Source organism: Babylonia areolata, chromosome 4 (genome assembly GCF_041734735.1).
Source record: "Babylonia areolata isolate BAREFJ2019XMU chromosome 4, ASM4173473v1, whole genome shotgun sequence".
Taxonomy (NCBI): domain Eukaryota; kingdom Metazoa; phylum Mollusca; class Gastropoda; order Neogastropoda; family Buccinidae; genus Babylonia; species Babylonia areolata.
The window spans coordinates 8,034,077-8,054,260 of NC_134879.1; the positions used below are offsets into that span (position 1 = coordinate 8,034,077).

At 40.3% G+C, this 20,184-nt stretch overlaps 2 protein-coding genes across 3 annotated transcripts in view; one reads left to right on the top strand and one right to left on the bottom strand.

The window, feature by feature from the left end:
- The window catches only part of LOC143280820 (uncharacterized), a 40,733-nt gene extending 38,653 nt beyond the window's left edge, over window positions 1-2,080 (bottom strand). Inside the window, exons 1-2 of the mRNA XM_076585520.1 lie at window positions 1,998-2,080; window positions 355-459 (exon numbers count right to left, since the gene is read on the bottom strand). Of these exons, the coding sequence (XP_076441635.1) occupies window positions 355-433 (79 nt within the window). The 5' untranslated portion in view covers window positions 434-459; window positions 1,998-2,080. The remainder of the gene's footprint in view (window positions 1-354; window positions 460-1,997) is intronic.
- A 70-nt stretch (window positions 2,081-2,150) lies between these two features.
- Window positions 2,151-20,184, top strand: part of LOC143281555 (beta-1,4-glucuronyltransferase 1-like) — a 65,252-nt gene continuing 47,218 nt past the window's right edge. For both annotated transcript variants that reach the window (XM_076586780.1, XM_076586781.1), the window contains exons 1-2: window positions 2,151-2,717; window positions 19,720-20,047. In XM_076586780.1, the coding sequence (XP_076442895.1) occupies window positions 19,761-20,047 (287 nt within the window). In that variant the 5' untranslated portion in view covers window positions 2,151-2,717; window positions 19,720-19,760. The remainder of the gene's footprint in view (window positions 2,718-19,719; window positions 20,048-20,184) is intronic.

A 20,184-nucleotide genomic window follows, 5' to 3' on the forward strand; every position in this document is an offset into this window, starting at 1 on the left:
CCTGAAGCCCCCCCCCCCCCCCTCTCCCTTTCATGTGTATACATACTCATGCAGAAGATCTTTTTAATGCATGTTAAAGATCCTGTAATCCATGTCAGTGTCCGTTGGGTTATGAAAACGAGAACATACCCAGCATGCACACCCCCGAAAACGGAGTATGGCTGCCTACATAGTGGGGGTAAAAATGGTCACAATACACGTAAAAGCCAACTTGTGTACATATGAGTGAATGTGGGAGTTGCAGCTAACGAACGAAGAAGAAGTACACTATACAAGTGAATGCGAGTTGCAGCCCATGAACGAAGAAGAACAAGAAACTGTTAGCATTTAGGAACCCATGTAATGTATGCATACCTTTTGCTCTGATGCCTGAGGCAATCCAAATCCAAAGAACAGCTCGCAGAATATAGCCAGCTGTCCTGCAGGTGCCCATAGTGTGCAATCCAGATAAATGTGACACTGTCATAAACCAAAAATGGCATTTAAAATAAATTGGGGGAAAAATCATCCAAGAACATAGTTTTTATAAAATAAAAAAAAGACTTATACATTGTATACTAATACAAAATATTACCCCCATTGATTTGACTGAATTACAGCACAACAACTTCTTAAAAAACCTTTGACTTAGTTGAGGCCAGGTCCACACATTTGCTTGGAGTCTGCCACAGGCTGTGTTACTGTTAATGTAGGGGATGCAGAGAACCATTTTGTCTATCGTTGCCAACTTGGACAATGTACTGCCAAGGCAGACAAAACTTGAGGAGCAGCTAAGTTTTGGCCTTTCACTGTGATGATGATCATGCACACTCACACATATTCAGTTAATGTTTGTAAGTTTGAATGAGTGTGATTGTGTGTGACACAGCAAATACTGCAATTTAATATCATCAATAATTCTTTAAAAACAACAACAAACAAACAAAATCAATGTAATACAAAGGTCATGCCAAATTCATTAAATTTATTAATCAATATCAATTACTATAATTAATACTGGTTATAAGTATAAGTATAACATATCTGATTGTCTCCAACAAACTATATCTGATTGTCTCCAACAAACTATTAACTAAGTCATGAATATCTGAAGAAAGATCACATACACGCCTTTTATGCTGAATATCCACAGAACATTATAAATCATTAACTAATTGTAGTTTATAATTAAACAGAAAAACTGTATCAATGATCTTGGCAGCAAAAACAAACCATTCATCAACATAAAATGTTACTCCACAATAAGGAGTAAAAGGTTTGGTATTATATTTTATAATGTCTAATTAGTCTAAAATCAAGACAACAATGCAGATAATCGAGAAGACAATGCATACATGTATGGTTGATACTTAAGTTGCATCATGGAATTATCTATTATATTTCATAATGTCTAATTTGTCTAAAATCAAGACAACAATGCAGATAATCAAGACAATCACATGTAATGATGTATGGTTGATACTTAAGTTGCGTCATGGGAACTCTCAACTCACAAAATTTTAATGGGAACATTTTACTGAATTAGTTTTCAGCACTGAGAAAGATTCATCAGTCAGTGACACACACACACATATATATATTCTAGTTTCTACAACACAAAATGTCATGTGATATAGGTCTAGTTATCTACTTCAGGGCTTAAGTTATTAAAATATAAAAAAATCAAATATTTTAAATGGATGGAATTTTATAGCAAATCAAGTTGATACACACCATGCTGACAAAAATTATACTTTATTTTTATATTCTTATTTCTTGCGGAGGTCATGGTATGAACAGAAAAAAAAGTCAGCAATAGCAATATTTTTGTTTGATAGTGATGTTGTGATGAGCGAGGAGAGATTCTGAAAACTATTAAGTCCAAGGTGAGGCAGACTCGCAGAAATTAAATGGCTGTACCTTTTGACTCCTCCAAAATCGGGTCCTTATCATGGCATGTGCATTATACCTAGTTGTAATGTCTTCAAAAGATACCAGTCACCATCAAAAATACTCACGCTGAAAGCTGAACGGTTCGTATTTTAAAGATGTCAACAAATAGTCTCAACCCAGGCAGCCATTTTTCATTCATTGACGTCACAGTAATCATATTGTGCGCATGCGCAAGTCTGACAGGAAGTAAACCATCAAAATAACATCAGCGTGTGTTGACCATGCACAGCATACCGAGTTTTGAGTGAGTGCTGCGCTTGGTGGGGGAAGCGAAAGCACATGGAAGTCGTTTCCCCACGTTGACCCGTCATGCACTCGCCAGCAGCTGGTTCCCTGAACTGAGTCCAGAAGTTACATAATATATATATATATATATATATATGTATATATATATATATATTACCTCATAAAACCAAGTACACGATTTTCCCCAATGTAGTGTGTACCGTGGTGCTGTGTGCTCTTGTGTTCCGTCGCTGAACAGACTTGTGTGTCTCGTCCTCGGGAATACTCAGGTTGTGCCTTTCGTCCACTCTGCAGACCTCGTGAAATAGGAACTGGTTGTGAGATTCTGTGACTACATCTTGTTTTTGTCTTGCCACAACTTGTTAAGTACTACTGCTTGCGTGCAGTCATCACATACTGGGTTCCTGTTGGAGCTTGGATGTGTTATATATTTGTCGAATCCTTCATCGAAGACATCAGTTGTGTGTCACTGTTGTGCAGATCACGCCGGATTTCGGAAGTGCCAACAGTTTCTGACGTTAGCTTTAGCTTTTTCAAAGGTGAGTTGTGCGTGATTGTTTTGCAAGTTAATAAAGTCCGACAGTCATCAGCAATCTTGACTCTGTCTCAGATTTGTTACTCATGATAAATACGAACAGCACTTCCATAATGCTACACATATACAGAGTTGCATGGGTTTTCATTTTGCTTTTTTTTTTTTTTTTTAGGACTGTCCCCTCCAACGATTGATTAAATGGAAACCGCCGTCATTTGTTGCAAATTTCAGAAGCAGCTTTAAGAATTACAAAATGCAAATATGTATTGTGTTCATGATCTACAGCCATAAATAGCCAGGGTGAAGAACTCATCTTTGTGCACACCAACGTATCATGGGAATGCACATTTTTATTTTGTGCACATTTTCCTCAGACTAAGAAAACCCACCCAGTCCCATCAATCCCAGACTTGACACACACTCAGACACACACACACACACACACACACACACACACACACACAGAGTTCGGACAGGCTAAAGGTGTCAAAAGTGAGGGCACAGCCAGAGAATTTCCAATTGATTACTAACAAAATGAATAATTACCCTCTTTTATTCTCAGTGTTCAGAATCTGTCATTCTGCATGCAAGCAGTTTATCTGTCATCCTCATTCCTGTATCTATAGCTTTCACTCAAGTGTGTGTGTGTGTGTGTGTGTGTGTGTGTTTGTGTGTGCATGCACGCATGTGTGTGTACACATGTTCTTTGGTTTAATGTCTATTCACTTGATAAAGCGTAATTTTAGATTATATGTGTGAAGAATCAGAATAAAAATAACATTTTATTTATCATCAAAACCCAGCAGGTTAACAAGACACAGTCACAAAGACTGAAGAGTCAATGTCTTCATAAAACAGCTGTGGATGTAGAAAATTAAGTCCATCTGTACTTCATCAAGTTTAATACATTCTCATTCAGCAGTAACGCAAACAGTTAACAAGTGAAATTGTCAAAAATACAATCAAGTGAACTTTCCGAGAAGTTTTGGTACAAACGATTTTAGATTCGAACTTAGTCTAACATTCAAATATTACATGTTTGCTAGAAAGAAGTTTCCCAAATAATGAAATTTGGATCTGGAGTTTACATCTTTGCTGAATTTACTTTACAAAAAGCGTTCAACTTTATCCTGTTCAATAATTTATGCATCTGCCTTAATATCTGATTAGGGTACTGAACATAATCATTTTAATTGATTGCTAGTTTCCAGTTTTTGAATATCAATTGATTTTTATGGTGTATCATTGCCATAAAAATAAGACCATCCTAATCAGTAATGTAGGTTTTCAGAGAGACAGGTCTGCTAGTAATGATAATTTGGTTAAATTTACAACACCTAATTTGCTAGTTCAAGGAAAAATTTTTTGCAACTTTTATGTTGTATAGAAAGAAAGCCTTTTCAAGTGTGGCATGCAACGTTACTTGTTATACTGAAATCTGTTGGCTTTTCAGGACGTCTCTATCATTATACAAGATTTTCTGAGTAAAAAAGTATCATACATTACAGGTATGACTATGACTGTATGAGTCAGAAATATTGACTCAAATCCTAAGTAAAATTGTAAGACTTTTCACATGGGTGATTATCCCAAGGATCTATTATTGCCCCAGTTCTAAATAATTTAATATCTGGTTGAACAGTTTACCCTCATGCTTACCCCGACATGATCCTAGATGATGTGCATGTGGATGAATGTTCTATGAAATAAAATGAAATACATCAAAATGGGCTTTTAACAATTTAAGAAAAGAGAAATTTATCTGTACTAAATCAAGTGAATATAATATTGTTGTTAATGGTCTTACATTATCAGCAGAAAAAACACACATCATGTTCAAGTAATAACAGTGGTACTAATCCAGAAGACAGAAGAGTTATTATCATTCAAACTTGAAGATAAGCTAAATTATTTTGAAACATTTTTATGATCATCACTTATTCCATCCAAACAATCATGGTCAGCCACCTCAAAATTATTCTTTCCATTAGTTTACCCAGTATGTGATGTTAGCACAATTGGCTGACAGATAGCTGATCTTCTCTCATGAAGTTATCTGTTTGCATTTCACTTGTTTATGAACTGGTATTACATTTGCAATAGTCTGTTTCCATTGAGCTGGTATTATTGGCGCAATATCCAAGTGGTAAAAGAGTTGGACTTTCAATCTGAATGTCCCACATGTGAATCTTTGTAACGAAGCCTGGTGGGTAAAGGGTGAACATAGTATGTGCAGACTCCTGCAAGTGCCTTAACCCCCCTTCATGTGTATACACACGCAGATGATCAAATGTGCACATTGTATCAAATATCCTGTAAAAGTATAATCCATGTCAGTGTTGATTGGGTTATGGAAACAAGAACATACCCAGCATGCAAACCCCTGAAAATGGAATATGGCTGCTTAGTTTTTGATGGGGTAAATAAGCAAAATGGTCATATACATTAAATGTTACATGTCTGTGTGTATATACACATGTGCATGACTGAAGCCTGATTGAATGATGCAGGAAATGACTGATGAGCACCCAATGGCAGCTGTCAGCCGGCTCTGCCCAGGTTGGCAACCTGTTGTGCAAATGACTCCATGTTTGTAAAGCACTTAGAGCTTGGTCTTAGGATAGATCATCTGTGCTATATATTTATAAACGTATCCATATCATCATCATCATTAAACCATCAATCCAGTATTTTTGAACAAGCTTACACAGTAAAGCAACATTTTGTGGTAAATGTCTCAGCATATATCATTTGAGACTGTGCCAAGTCCTACAGATGTTTTCTTTTTAGGGAGGGATAGTAATAATGTGTCCTTGACCTCACAGGAGTGGTGGGTTCACAGGACTCGGAATCAGCTTAGGGTTTTATGTCTGAGGTGAGAGACTGACTAGAGGACTCAGGATATTGTGACTAGAATTGGGACAGGGTAACTCGGGGACAGTTGAGAGCTGAGGACAGGAAGCATTCTGGGTAGGGCCACTAAGGGAAATGGACTGGGACAGGTGAAGGTGTTTGTGGTTCTGCCTGTACTGGTTGCCAGCTGGGGTCTCAACCAGGTAGGATTTGGGTGTAACCTGGCTGACGACTGTGGCAGGATCGGACCATCATGGCGCATGGTTCAGCTTCTGGAGGACATGATCTCCTGGGAGGAGCTCTGGAAAGACACGAGCTGCATGATGCTTATCAAAGTATTTCTTGTTGTCCTTGGCCTTGGCATCTCTCTGATGATATCTCTGTCATACTGCTTGGGTTCTAGGTTAGCTTGAACTGTTGAAGTTTAGGAACTGGTGTACACAGTTTTCTTCCCATGGCAAGTTCAGCAGGACTCACTCCGGTAGGTAATGTGGGAGTTGTTCTGTGTCATAGCAAGGCCAGGAATGGATGCTTTTGCTGTAGGATTCGTTTTGCGATCTGTGCTCCTCTTTCTGCTTGCTAAAACTTTGGAAGTATGGGCTGCTCGTTGCATGGTTAAAATGCCAGGACTGGCAGGAGTCAGCAAAAGCCTTGGACTCTGAAGAGGCAAACTGTATGCCAAAATATTATTGTCTGTAACTATGACTAGTATTTTTTGATCAGATATCTTATCATTACATTTACAGGAGGACCAATATTCATTATATTGTATTTTAGCCTGTGCAATGACCATGTTACTGTAATGCGTTGCCCTTTTCTTTTCAATAAGGTTCTTTTGTGACTTGTTTTTAAAGTAAGTTATAAACTGGTTGTTTATTATTCACTTCTGCTTCACAGGCTGGTGTCCACCAAATATTTCCTGAATGCTTGTTTAAGTAGATTATATTTTAGAATTGATACGTCGGCAGCTTGTAAAGTGGTGTTGGTAAAGAGGAATATAATATATGAATTAGCTATAATAATATATCATCTGTGTTTATGTACTCTGTGTTATAGCAAGCAAGGATACTTTTGAATTTCTCCCAGTTAGCCTCTTTTTAATTTCAGTTATAAATATTTTGGGACTGTGCCATTTTTGAAATTTTGAAGATCTTTGAATTTCAATAAAAGTCATGATGATAAAGCTGCCTTCATTTAAAAGGCTTAATGAAGGTTCCACAACATTTTTTACAGAGTGGTTACAAGTAACTGATACACAGTCTTTGTCCCAAAAATGAGAATGGGCATTAAAATCTCCACTTGTTGACCATTTTCCACTATCCTGAACATTATGTATCCTTGTAAGCCCACAATTTCTCGCAATCCCACGATTTCTCTGAATTTGAAAGAAATCATTGGATTGCAAGACATAGTGGTTGTTCCCCTCCCATGTTTTCTCAAAGTCCTTTGTTTTGTTTTGTTTTGTTTTTTAAAATGTTCCTTTGTTATTGGAGTTGGTTTCTTGTTTTTTCCCAATACAAATCTAAGAGAAAAATGAGAGAGAAAAAGAAATGAGAAATGGGGAAAACAACAATGACGATCATGATAACGTGAAGGTGTTGGCACAGTACTGGTTTAAAAAAGTGTGAATGTATGTGTATACATACATAATCATAATGATAGATAATAATGTACATTTATATGGCACCCTTTCTTTCTAAGAGCTCAAGCCCTATACACGAAAGAAGAAAAATATTACAAGTTACATAAAACATTCATGACCACTCTTTCTCAAAAACCCCTCACCCCCACCCCCACCCCCCACATCCCCTCCCACCCCCCCCTCCCCCTCACACACACACTCTCCCTTTCCCACTCTACATCCAGAGTGAGCTGACATGGGTGGTGTTAGAGAACAAGAAAGCTGAGAGTACTTTTGATAGGTTTTAAAAAGATGAGTTTTTAGTGATGAGCGAAAAGCAGAAATAGAATCAGATGCATGGATATGATGAGGAAGGTTGTTCCAGATGCGAGGAGCAGCAAAGAAGAAAGAACGTTCTCCATAGGTTCTTGTATTGACACAAGGAAGTTTCAAAAGGTAACTGTCAGAGGAAGAGGGGAGATTTCTTGCGGGAGTGTAAACACTGATAAGGTCAGAAATATATGTAGGTCCTGCGGAGTGGAAAGCAGAATAGCAGAGACACGCAACTTTGTATTTAATTCTCGCTTCAATGGGGAGCCAATGTAGAGTGCAGAGGTGAGAAATGTGAGCAGTACGTGGGACTCTGAAACTCAGACGGGCAGCATTGTTTTGAAGTTTTTGAATTCACTGAAGAATACTGTGTGGATTGTCTGTGAGAAGATAATTACAGTTGTCAATGTATGTCAGAGTGTGTGTGTGTGTGTCTGTGTGTGTGTGTGTGTTTCCTTATGTGTGTTTACTTAGCTTGTTCATTTGGTCTTCTTTCACTCTGTTTTAAAAATATTTTCTTGTTCTAAGTGCCTTCTATGAAACTGAAAATCTATTTTCAGTGCAGTCTTGCATGCGAAAGGATGCTGACACAAACAGATGAAGAAATGGGCAAGCATGAAATGAAGGACATTATATAAATGTGACAGAAAAGGTTGCATCACAACAAACATAACTATTTGGTCCAATTTTCACACTCCCTCGTGAAGTTAAAGCATTGTGAAACACCTTTTTTGCTATCACATTTATGTAGAAAGTTGAATAATTTTGATGTTATTCAGGAAAATTTGGTCATACTATAGTATACTATAGGATTGTGAGAAATTATGGGCTTACAATCTGTTCCAAGATATTCTGTATTTTTGCTCATATATTCCCCTCGAAACATCCCCATTTTATGCTTATTTTGACATTGATAATGGAATTAACATGCTTGAAGAGTGTTTGACAGACTGTTTATTATTACACGATGCTTGTATTATCTTAAATGGCGATTTGAATGGTAGGACTTCAAAGATTTGTCAGGATCTTTCAGTGATAGATGGTTTCTATATGCAGCATAAAAGTAATTCTGTTAATACATCACAATGCTCTGAAGATAGTTTTTTGAATGATTATGGAAAATTGCTATTGAATATGTGCACTGCCTTTGATTTGAATATTTTGAATGTTGTATGTGAGGGCGACCATGTAGGTCGCTATACATATATTTCTGATGCTGGAAGCAGTGTCAATGATTACTTTATATTTTCAAAAGATCTTTTTAGTCTTATGTTTGATTCATGTCAGCTAACTGTCTTAGAACATATTGATTCGGATCATTTACCACTGGCACTTAACGTTGGTTTTCGGAGAGGTAAGAATGTTGATGTTAATGAAGAAAAATCAAAACACTGTTACTGAAAAAAATAATATGGAATGAGGATTGTACTGATTTACTTCGTAATACTTTTAGTAATGTTGATATTAGCACAAAAATTGATTATGCAATGAATATGATTGATGTTGACGTAAATTAAACACTATTATTATAGTATTAATGTTTAATGACTGTGTAAATGAAAGTGCAGAATGTATGAAAAGATGTGTGCGTGTTGATAAGAGTAAGGCATTTGATGATTAGTTTGATCATGAGTGTGTCCTAAGTAAAAGAAAGGTAAGGAGTTTGTTACAAATTAGTAGGCAGACATTAAAAGTAGAAGATATTGATGCATATGTAATTGCGAGAAGGGAATATAAACGTTTAATTTAAAGAAAAAAAGAAAGAATTTAATAGATCTTTAATGAATAAGCTTGTAGCTTCCATTTGTTGTCAGAAGGAATTCTGGAATAATGTCAATAAAGTTTAGTTTAAATTAAGAAACAGCTAAGACATAACATTAGTATAGATAATTGGTTTCAACACTTCCAAAAGCTGTTACAATCACATGTTGATAACGAGCAAATTGAAGCTGCACATGATGATGATATTCTTGATTATGAAGAAGATCTATACAAGAATAGACCAATTTCTGAAGAAGAGGTATTTTTAGCATTACGAAAACTTAAAAATGGTAAGGTGGCTGGTCCCAATGGTATTATAAGTGAACTGTTTAAAAACTCTTATGATCTGATAGCCCCTTTCTTTCTTAAGTTGTTTAATAAATTGTTAAAAAAAGGTGTATACCCGAATAATTAGATAGAATCAATCATTTTGCCCATTTATAAGAAAGGGGATGTTAATAATCCCAATAATTACAGAGGAATTTCTTTAAATGACATAACAGGTAAACTGTTCAGAATAATTATTAATAAAAGATTGCAAGAATGGGTAGAGGAGAATGATATCACCGGCGACGACCAAGCTGGTTTTAATGGACCATATGTTTATGTTGCTTGCACTTGTACAGAAACAGTTTTCCTTTAATTGTAAGTTGTATGTTGCTTTTATTGATTTTGAAAAGGCATTTGATTCTATTATTAGTATTAATCGTAATCTTCTTTGGCCACTTTTGTTGAAGAATGGTATAAGAGGTAAACTTTACAGATGCATTAGAAACATGTACGATATAGTAAGAGCTAAAGTTCGCTTTGGTGCTAAACTTACATAATTTATTAATTGCACAGCTGGAGTTAAACAGGGGGATGCATGCAGCCCGATTTTGTTTTCTTTGTTTATTAATGAATTAGCAGTCCAAGTTATTAATGATGGAAGACACGGTGCCTTGTCCCCAATTGATTTTTTTTAACTGTTCATACTCTTGTTAGCAGATGGTGTTATTTTGATGTCAGAAACTGTTATAGGTTTACAGACACAGCTTAACAATTTACACATTGCAGCAAATTCACTCCAGTTAAAAGTCAATATGTCTAAAAGTAGTATTACTGTATTTCGTAAAGGTGGTTATCTGAGCAGCAGAGAAAGATGGGTGTACGATGGTGTTTTGATGCCAGTTGTCAATGTTTATAAATATTTGGGCATATTTTTCTCCACACACTTGAGTTTTGTTGGTTCTTGCAAAGATCTAGCTAGTAGAGCCAAAAATGCTTTAGTTTGCATTATGAAAAAGTTGCATATGTTAAATAACATATCTTTTTGATCTGTTTATCAAACTATTTGATGCACAAATACAGCTGTAGCACAATACGGTTCGGAATTGTGGGGTCTAGATAAAGCTGCCATTCATTGTGAATCAGTACATACCTTTCCTTTGAAAAAAATTCTAGGTGTAGATAGGCAAATGCCCAGTGATTTAATTTATGGTGAAATGAATAGATATCCGATATATTTAGTTTTTGCAGTTAGATGTATTCGTTACTGGCTCAGATTATTACAAATGGAAGGCATCAGAATACCACGCAAAGCTTATAATATATTATATGATTTAGATGCTAGAGGCAAAGTGAATTAGGTAACTAAGATTCGTCATTGTTTGTTTGAGTATGGTTTTGGTTTTGTTTGGTTAAACCAACACGGTCAGGTCAGATAGATATATATCTGCTACTGGTAACCTGGATCCCAGTACTGCCTGTCTCAGGGTCGAATTGCTGGCGACTAAACCAGCACCCCCACCAGTCCTCTCAGGAGGGTGGCTAGACACCCTGGTGGAATTAAATGACCCATCAAAGGGCGCCAGCTCTGGAGAGCTACCTGCGGCCGCCTAGCTAAGGGAGTAAACCCTGTCAGAAAATCCGGTGTGGGGCCCCTGAGGCGGTTGGATGGCAAACTTTGTCACTTTCCGGCAGCTCCTGCGGCCGCGCTGGCACCAAAACGTAACAGCCTTGCTGTTCCTTTGGATCTGTCAGCGAGGTGGAGAGGGGGGACAAGCTGCATGGGCAACAGCCTGTCTTCCATATTACATTGCCCAGGCTTATATCCGTCCATCCATCCACAGACACCTTACACCTTGCACCTAAAACCTGGAGAGGACACTCCAGCTTCGCTACTAGCACTAGCGTCGGAACAATACGTGAAGCAACAGTTACCGGTTATAAGTTAGCGCTCAGTTGGCGTAGAACCGACGCCAGGGGTTGCTTCTGACGGTGGGAGGGACCCTCGCGTCCCACTGGACAGCTACCGCCCGCCCAAGTTGGGCAGCCCCCAGCCAGTTAGGTGCTGTCCCGCCACGACCTGCCTTCTTCTATGGGTGTATGAAGATTAGGAGAATATCCGACAAGCAGGTCGTTAATTTCCGCACCAGGCAAAAAGAAAACTTCAAGAAACGGATCAACAGTGAAACTGGCCTGTTGGAATGTCTGGACAATGATGCCTGGGCTCTCCCAAGATCTGCAAGACATCAGCGACGCCAGAAAGACGGCCGTCATAATTAAACAGCGAGCTGAAGAGACTAAATGTGGACATTGCCACTCTGCAGGAAACACGGCTGGCTGACTCAGGAGCACTAAAGGAGAGGGACTACACCTTCTGGCAAGGAAAGAGCTCTGATACCCCAAGAGAGTACGGGGTGGGCTTTGCAGTCAGCAACAGCCTGCTGGACATGATCGAATCAGGCTGCGGTGGTTCAGAACGACAATTGACTCTCCGCCTCAACACCTCCGAAGGCTATGTCACTCTCGTCAGCGTATATGCTCCAACACTGTCCGCCTCTCCCGACGCCAAGGATGAGTTCTACGAAAATCTCGCATCAACCATAAGGAACATCCCCAGGACAGAACAACTTGTTCTCCTGGGCGACATCAGTGCCAGAGTGGGTGTAGACAACGATTCGTGGCCCTCCTATCTCGGTTCGTTTGGAGTGGGGAAAATGAATGAGGATGGACAGTGACTACTTGAGTTTTATACCTGCCATGAACTGTGCATCGCCAACTCCTTCTTCAAGACGAAGCCCCAACACAAAGTCTCCTGGAGGCACCCGCGCTCAAAACATTGGCACCAACTGGATCTGATCCTAGTAAGACGAGCTGCCATCAAAAACCTTCTCCACACTCGCTCTTACCACAGCGCAGACTGCAGCACGGACCACTCTTTGGTATGCTGCAAGATCAGACTGCAACCAAAGAAGTTCCACTGCTCAAAGAAATAAGGGAACTCTTGCATTGACGTCAGCAAGATGTCTCAGCCAGACCTTGTTGAACTGTTCGCAGAGGCCTTTGAGAGAGAATTCGATGCATTGCAGCCCAGAGACTGCCACAGAAAGATGGGAAACGTTACGAGACACCATGCACCGCATTGCAATGGCCACCTTTGGGAAGAAAACCGAGAAGTCCCACGACTGGTTTGAGGCCAAATCATCAGAGATGACTCCCAGTATTGAGGCCAAGTGCGCTGCACTCACTGAGTACAAACGGTCACCCAGTGAGAAGAACCTGCAAATCCTCAGGGCCGCCTGGAGTAAGGTTCAGTTTAACGCCAGGCAATGTGCAAATGAGTACTGGACAGAGCTCAGCGAAGAGATACAGAATGCTGCTGAAAGAGGCAACATCCGAGGGATGTATGATGGCATCAAGAAGGCACTGGGACCAACACAGAGCCTGCCCCCCTCAAATCCTCCACTGGGGAAGTAATCAACGATCCTAGCCAGCAGATGGAGAGATGGGCAGAACACTACTCCGACCTCTGCTCCACAGAAAACATGGTGTCCAACTCAGCCCTCCATGCCATCAAGTGCATGCCGGTCATGGAAGAACTTGACACAGAACCAACTGAAGACGAACTCAGCAAGGCCATTAACAGCCTGACACCAGGCAAGGCACCTGGCAGTGACGGAATTCCCCCAGACCTCATTAACACTACTCTTCTACATCCTCTGCACACAGCCCTCTGTCAGTGCTGGAATGAGGGACCTGTACTGCAGGACATGAGGGACGCTAAGATTATCACCCTCTACAAAAACAAGAGTGAAAGGAGCGACTGCAACAACTACAGAGGCATCTCACTTCTCAGCATTGTGGAAAGTCTACGCTCGGGTCCTCCTAATTCGCCTGCAGAAACTGGCCGAACGCGTTTACCTGGAATCACAGTGCGGTTTCCGAGCAGAGAGATCCACGGTAGACATGATCTTCTCCCTTCGCCAAATCCAGGAGAAGTGCAGAGAGCAGAGGATGCCCCTGTATGTCGCATTCATTGACCTCACCAAGGCCTTTGACCTAGTCAGCAGAGACAGCCTTTTCAGGGCTCTTCAAAAGATCGGCTGCCCCCCCAAACTGCACAGCTTGATTGAGTCCTTCCACTCCAACATGAAAGGGACGGTGCAGTTTAATGGTAACCTCTCCAAGCCCTTCGACGTACGCAGCGGTGTCAAACAAGGCTGTGTCATCGCCCCCACCCTATATGGAATCTTCTTTGCTCTTCTCCTGAGACATGCGTCAAGCACAGCGCAAGAAGGGATCTACCTGCGGACCAGATCAGATGGCAGGCTCTTCAATCTCGCCTGCCTCAGAGCAAGGACAAAAGTCCGCGAAGCCCTCATCAGCGACATGCTCTTTGCTGACGATGCCGCAGTTGTGACCCACACCCAGCGGGACTTGCAGTCACTAATGGACCGCTTCTCCCAGGCCTGCAAAGATTTCGGTCTGACCATCAGTCTCAAGAAGACAAATGTCCTAGGCCAAGACACGCCATCTCCACCAGCCATCACCATTGATGACTACGAGCTTGAAGCCATCCATCAATTCACTTACCTTGGGTCCACCATCACCGACAACCTCTCCCTTGACACTGAGATCGAGAAGAGGATCGGGAAGTCAGCCACAATGCTAGCCCGCCTCACACAGAGAGTGTGGACAAATCCCAAGCTGACCACAAAGACAAGGATGGCTGTATACAACGCCTGCGTCCTCAGCACCTTGCTGCATGGCAGTGAGGCGTGGACCACACATGCTCGTCAGGAGAAAAGGCTCAATACCTTCCACCTGAGAAGCCTATGGCGCATACTCGGCATCTTCTGGCAAGACAAGGTGACAAACACTGAAGTCCTGACTCGCGCTGGCCTCCCGACCATGTATACCATGCTGAGACAGCGTCCGCTGTGCTGGCTGGGCCACGTTCGCTGCATGGAAGATGGTCGCATCCCAAAAGACATCCTTTATGGAGAATTCGCCACGGGGCAGAGAAGCATCGGCCGCCCACAGCTGAGATACAAAGACGTTTGCAAACGTGACATCAAGGCGATTGAGATCAACACTGAGTCTTGGGAGGACCTTGCAGATGACCACAACAGATGGAGAAGCACTCTCAAGAATCAGCTACGGATTGGTGATGACAAACTGTCAGCTGCTGCAGCAGAAAAGCGAGCTCGCAGAAAAGGGACGTCAGCCGACATACCAGCATCAGCTTACACATGTGATCGCTGCGACAGAGACTGTCTCTCTCGCATCAGTCTCTACAGTCACAGGCGACGCTGCTTGGTCCAAGCAGACAGCCCAATTAGACATTAGATCTGATATACTCTATCCATGGTCAGCCATGACCGAAGGAGGCCTACTATAGGTTAAACCAAGGTGTCGGCAGCATTCACGCGTTTATCTCTGTTTTTCGCCAATGATTGATAGATTGTAGATGACAGAAATGGTCTGATCACATACAAAAAAGTGAATGGTTTAGTTTTTATAAGAATTTTTGCAACATGTCTGATCTGAAACCTTACTTGGTGTTAAATATGGATAGACATTTAAAATATATAACGACTAGATTTAGATTAGGTATTTCGGAATTAGCAGTCCATCATTACAGATACAGAACATGTAATGATAGTAATTTAATTTGTCCATTATGTAAGGACTCACAAGACAGTGAGATACATTTTGTTCTTTGTTGTCCATCTCTTAAGAACATTCGAGAAGAATTCATTCCACCTAAATATTACAGATAACCTACATTGTTTAAATTGAACTTATTGATGTCATCAACATCTCCCGAAACTGTTCGAAAATTTTCTCTATTTTTTATATAAAGCTTTCAAATTCAGAGAAATTGTAACTTCGTGACAGCATTTTATTGTTCTACTTACTGAACCGTAGCACTGCTTTACTTATATGTTTGTTTAATTGAATATTTGGACGTTAACAAGCATTGGAACGTGATGTTTTGTCTCTATATGAAAGAATATTATTCACACACCCCTTCATAAGGGGCCTAGGCCTATACATGAATAAACCATCTGGAATCTGGAACCTCTCTCTCTCTCTGTGCCTATCTGTCTGTCTGTTAGTCTCCCTCAAAGCTCTCTCTCTCTCTCCGTTTCTGTATCTGTCTGTCGGTATCTTTGTCACTCCTTTGCTGCCCTCTCTGTCTATTTCTCTGTCTCCTTCTCACTTTATCTGCCTCCCTCGCAGTCAGTCTCGCTCTCTCTTTTCCTCACCACACCTCCCATCGGTCTCTTGGAAATTGCGTACATGTCCATTTGTTGAACAATTCAGGTCTTTTAACTCATAGTCATAATGCATTTATTTACTTGTTTTGTTATATATATATATATATATATATATATATATATATATATATATACACACATATATATATATATGTATGTATGTATGTACGTGTATATATATATATATATATATATATATATATATATATATAGTAGTACTAGTAGGCCTCCGGTCATGGCTGACCATGGATAGAGTATATCCGACCAAATGTCTAATTAGGCTGTCTGCTTGGACCAAACAGCGTCGCCTGTGACTGTAGAGACCAATGTGAGAGAGACAGTCTCTGTCGCAGCGGTCACATGTGTAAGCTGATGCTGGTCTGTTGGCTGCCATCCCTTTTCTGCAAGCTCGCTTTTCTGCTGCAGCAGCTGACAGTTTGTGCTCACCAATCCGTAGCAGATTCTTGAGAGTGCTTCTCCAGGTGTTGCGGTCATCTGCAAGGTCCTCCCAGGACTCAGTGTTGATCTCAAGCGCCTTAATGTCACGTTTGCAAACGTCTTTGTATCTCAGCTGTGTGCGGCCGATGCTTCTCTGCCCCGTGGCGAGCTCTCCATAAAGGATGTCTTTTGGGATGCGACCATCTTCCATGCGGCGAACGTGGCCCAGCCAGCGCAGCGGACGCTGTCTCAGCATGGTATACATGGTCGGGAGGCTGGCGCGAGTCAGGACTTCAGTGTTTGTCACCTTGTCTTGCCAGGAGATGCCGAGTATGTGCCGTAGGCTTCTCAGGTGGAAGGTATTGAACCTTTTCTCCTTGTCTCTCAGTCTTGGTTTCTTCGGGTTGCTGGTCTGAGATGTTCGAGGGCAGTAGTGTAGACAGTGTCTCTGAAGGTCATCCACTGTTCCTCAACTGAAGGCCATCCACTGGTCCCGTCTTCCTGTGGTGTGTCGGGCAGTCTGTAGTTGGCGAGTTCTTTTGCAACCTTGCTGCTTTTCAGATTGGATACATTCAACCTCTTTGCAGTCTTCTGACCTTGGTCAGTACCATATTAGATGCTGTGGTCTAACCCTCTGTCCGCCAATCTGTTTAAACTTTTATTCAAATGTCTTCTTCCGTTATCACAAAGATTGTAAACATCTTTCTGTCTGCAGGTTCTTTTCCTGATTTTTTTTTTAACACACCCTCTTTACACCTCTACTCAAGAAACCTGATCTTGACAAAAGAAAATCTGAAAAAAACGACAGACCTATTTCAGATTTACCCTTCCTATCAGAACCACTCGAAAGTGTATGTACGTCAGCTCCTCAGTCATTTGTCATCCAAGGACCTCCTTGAGGTATTCCAATCTGCATTCAGACAGAATCACAGTACTGAGACAGCCCTCTCACACATACATGTGTTAAGAACACATAATTGTCTTGTGCAGACAAAAAGAAGTCCCAATTCTGTTTGTGGGTGCAAGCTACAAACCTGTAAACATTCCCCTGTGCACAGAACATGTCATCACTCATGTCATGGGCCAGAGGCCTGAGATTAAAATCTTTTGACTTGACTTTGACTTCTCTCTGTCTGTCTGTCTGTCTGTCTCTCTCTGTGTCTGTCTGTCTCTCTGTCTGCCTTTTTCACGATCCGGTTCACTGGGAAGCCAGTAGTCAGATACAAATCCATTTGTTTACTCATAAAGCAAAACATAAGAATTCCCTTTTGGAAATTTAACAATAGATTTTAGCTTAGATTTTTGTTTCTGTTTTTTTCCCCTATGAGTGTTTCGTTTCATTATCAATGATAAAAGGCATCGCAAAATCTATGACTATTGATACATAAGATATAAGATTGATAGAAGAAAACAGTGCACTGATGACTGTTTGGTATTAAACAAATGTTATGTCGAATACTTATCAATCATCATTTATCTATTCATTTGATTTATCGTTTGTTTGTCCATTTTTTGATTGTCCATATATGTATTCTTTTTGATTTACTTTATGTGGAATTTTAATGCCACTTGTCCCTTATTTAATTATCTACATTATATAGCTGTTTGTTTTTATTGTATAAATCGATGTGTCCATTAATCGGTATTATATATATATCTATATAATGATATTGTTGTCCATGTAATTTTGTTATAACTGTTTCATTTTATTCAGGGTTCGTACAAAGTCATTGGAGTCTGAAAAAGTCTTGAAAAAATGAGAGAACCTTTTCTAAGGCTGGAAAAATTATTTGAAAATGTCTTTTGCCCTTCCGGAAAAGTCTTAGAATTTTGATTTAGCCTTTAACCAGTACCAGTCAACAAAGAGCGTAATGGAGTTAGATAGAAATTGGAAAAAAAGGTGAAATTTGAACATTCATACCAGCATGTCTGCCGATTTCTTTCTCAAACGATGTTGCAGACAAATTTTGGAATCAGTATGACTTTGGTTAGTAAGGAAAAAATCAGGCTGATCTGTAATACGGTTGGAAAAAGTATAACATTTTTGTTTGTTCACATATATTGGAACACCATTTTCTGTGATTCATTTTGAAAAAGAAAAACACACACACACACACACACACACACACACACACACACACACACACACACACACACACACACACACACACACACACAAAACAAAACAAAACAAAACAAAACAAAACAAAACAAACAACAACAACAAGAAAACAAAAAAAAAAAAACACACACAAAAACTATCGACCTGACCAGTTTCTAACCTTCCTTTCATGTTAAACTTCTGGAAAGAAAAAAAAGGCGCCCTGAAGCAACTCAACAACCACCTTCGTTTCAACAATCTCATCTACCGTTTTCAGTCTGTCTATCGTGCTGATCACAGCACTGGAACCACTCTCCTCCACATCCTGAATAATCTACTGTTAGCACCCAACTCGGGGGCAAAAAATCCCTTCTCACGCTTCTTGACTTGTCAACCGCCTTTGACACAATAGACGATTCAATCCTTCTTTCCCGTCTTCATTATGAATACATTTGGTAATATGTAATGGCACCACTCTCACCTGGTTCAAATATCACCGACCGATCCTAGTCACAGTCTGAACCTGTCAGAATCGAACATGGAGTCCCACTGGGTTTTAGGCCCCGTGCTCCTCTCACTGTTTCCTGCTCCCCTCGCTGAAATTATCAACCATCACGTCAGTCGTCATTTTTATGCCGATGATACTCATGTTCAGAAAAGCGATACCCCTGAAAATTAATTTGTCCTCGTTCTTGTAAGAAACTTCCTACTGCTTCCTGGACATTCAGAACGGGGTGACTCACAAGTTACTGTTGAATCCAGACAAAACTGAATCAGTGGTGACAGAAACTAAACAAAAAACTCTCTTCCATCACAGTATTTTCAGCTTAGGGAAAAATAACAAAACTGCTGATGGTGCTTTTTTACGGGATGGATAAACACAATTATCTTATCTGTAGTTATAATATACCCTGTCCTCAGCTGGTAGAGTAACTGTTCAAAAATTTGCTTTAAAATTGTTTCTCCAGTACGCACTGGGGAGAGGGTGTTTTATTATTATTGTTATTAAATAATTTTATTTTTATTTTTCTTCTTCTTCTTAGTATAATTATCCCTGGAGAAAAAAAACAACAAAACACTACTACAGTAAAAGAAGTTTTCCTTACCCAGAATCTAAAGTATGAAGTGACTAGTATATAATGTATTTCAGTTGTTTCACGCCACTTCCTTTAGCAATGAAGAAGATGAAATGAAGTAATTTCATACTTTCGATTTTGAGTAAGGAAACTTTCTTCTACGTATACCCAGAATAAGTACAGGTCTACATATGAAGGAACACAACCAGTTTTACTTTGTTTTTCTTCTGCTTCTTTTCTTTTTTTTTCTTCTTTTTTTTCCACTGTATTTTTCACAGCGGGCCGTCGACATACCGACTGGTAAACAGCAAACCAGGATATGAGGATGCTACGGCTTTGGAGTCTGCAGCGTTGGCGTCTTGGGCGGGTGATTGTGGTGCTGGTCCTCACGGTAGTACTTCTGCAGCTGGTGCACATGGTGCTGCTCACGCGCCTAGAGGCACGGGAGGGAGCGATGCTCGGCCACATAGGGGTGAAAGGGGCGTGGGCGGAAGGAGGAGGGGTGGGCCCTGCGGGAGTGGGAGCCGGAGTGGGGAGGCAGCTGCAGGGACGGACGGTAATGAACGTCATCGCCGAGATGCACGAGCGCGTCAAGAATTCTTTCAGGTAACGTTTTTGTAAATTATGTTGCGTTGTGTTGTGTTGCAATGCGTTGTGTTGCGTTGTGTTGTGCTGTGTTGTGTTGCATTGGAATGTATTTTTATTGGAAAGTATTATAATATATTAGCGCACGCAAAAGAACA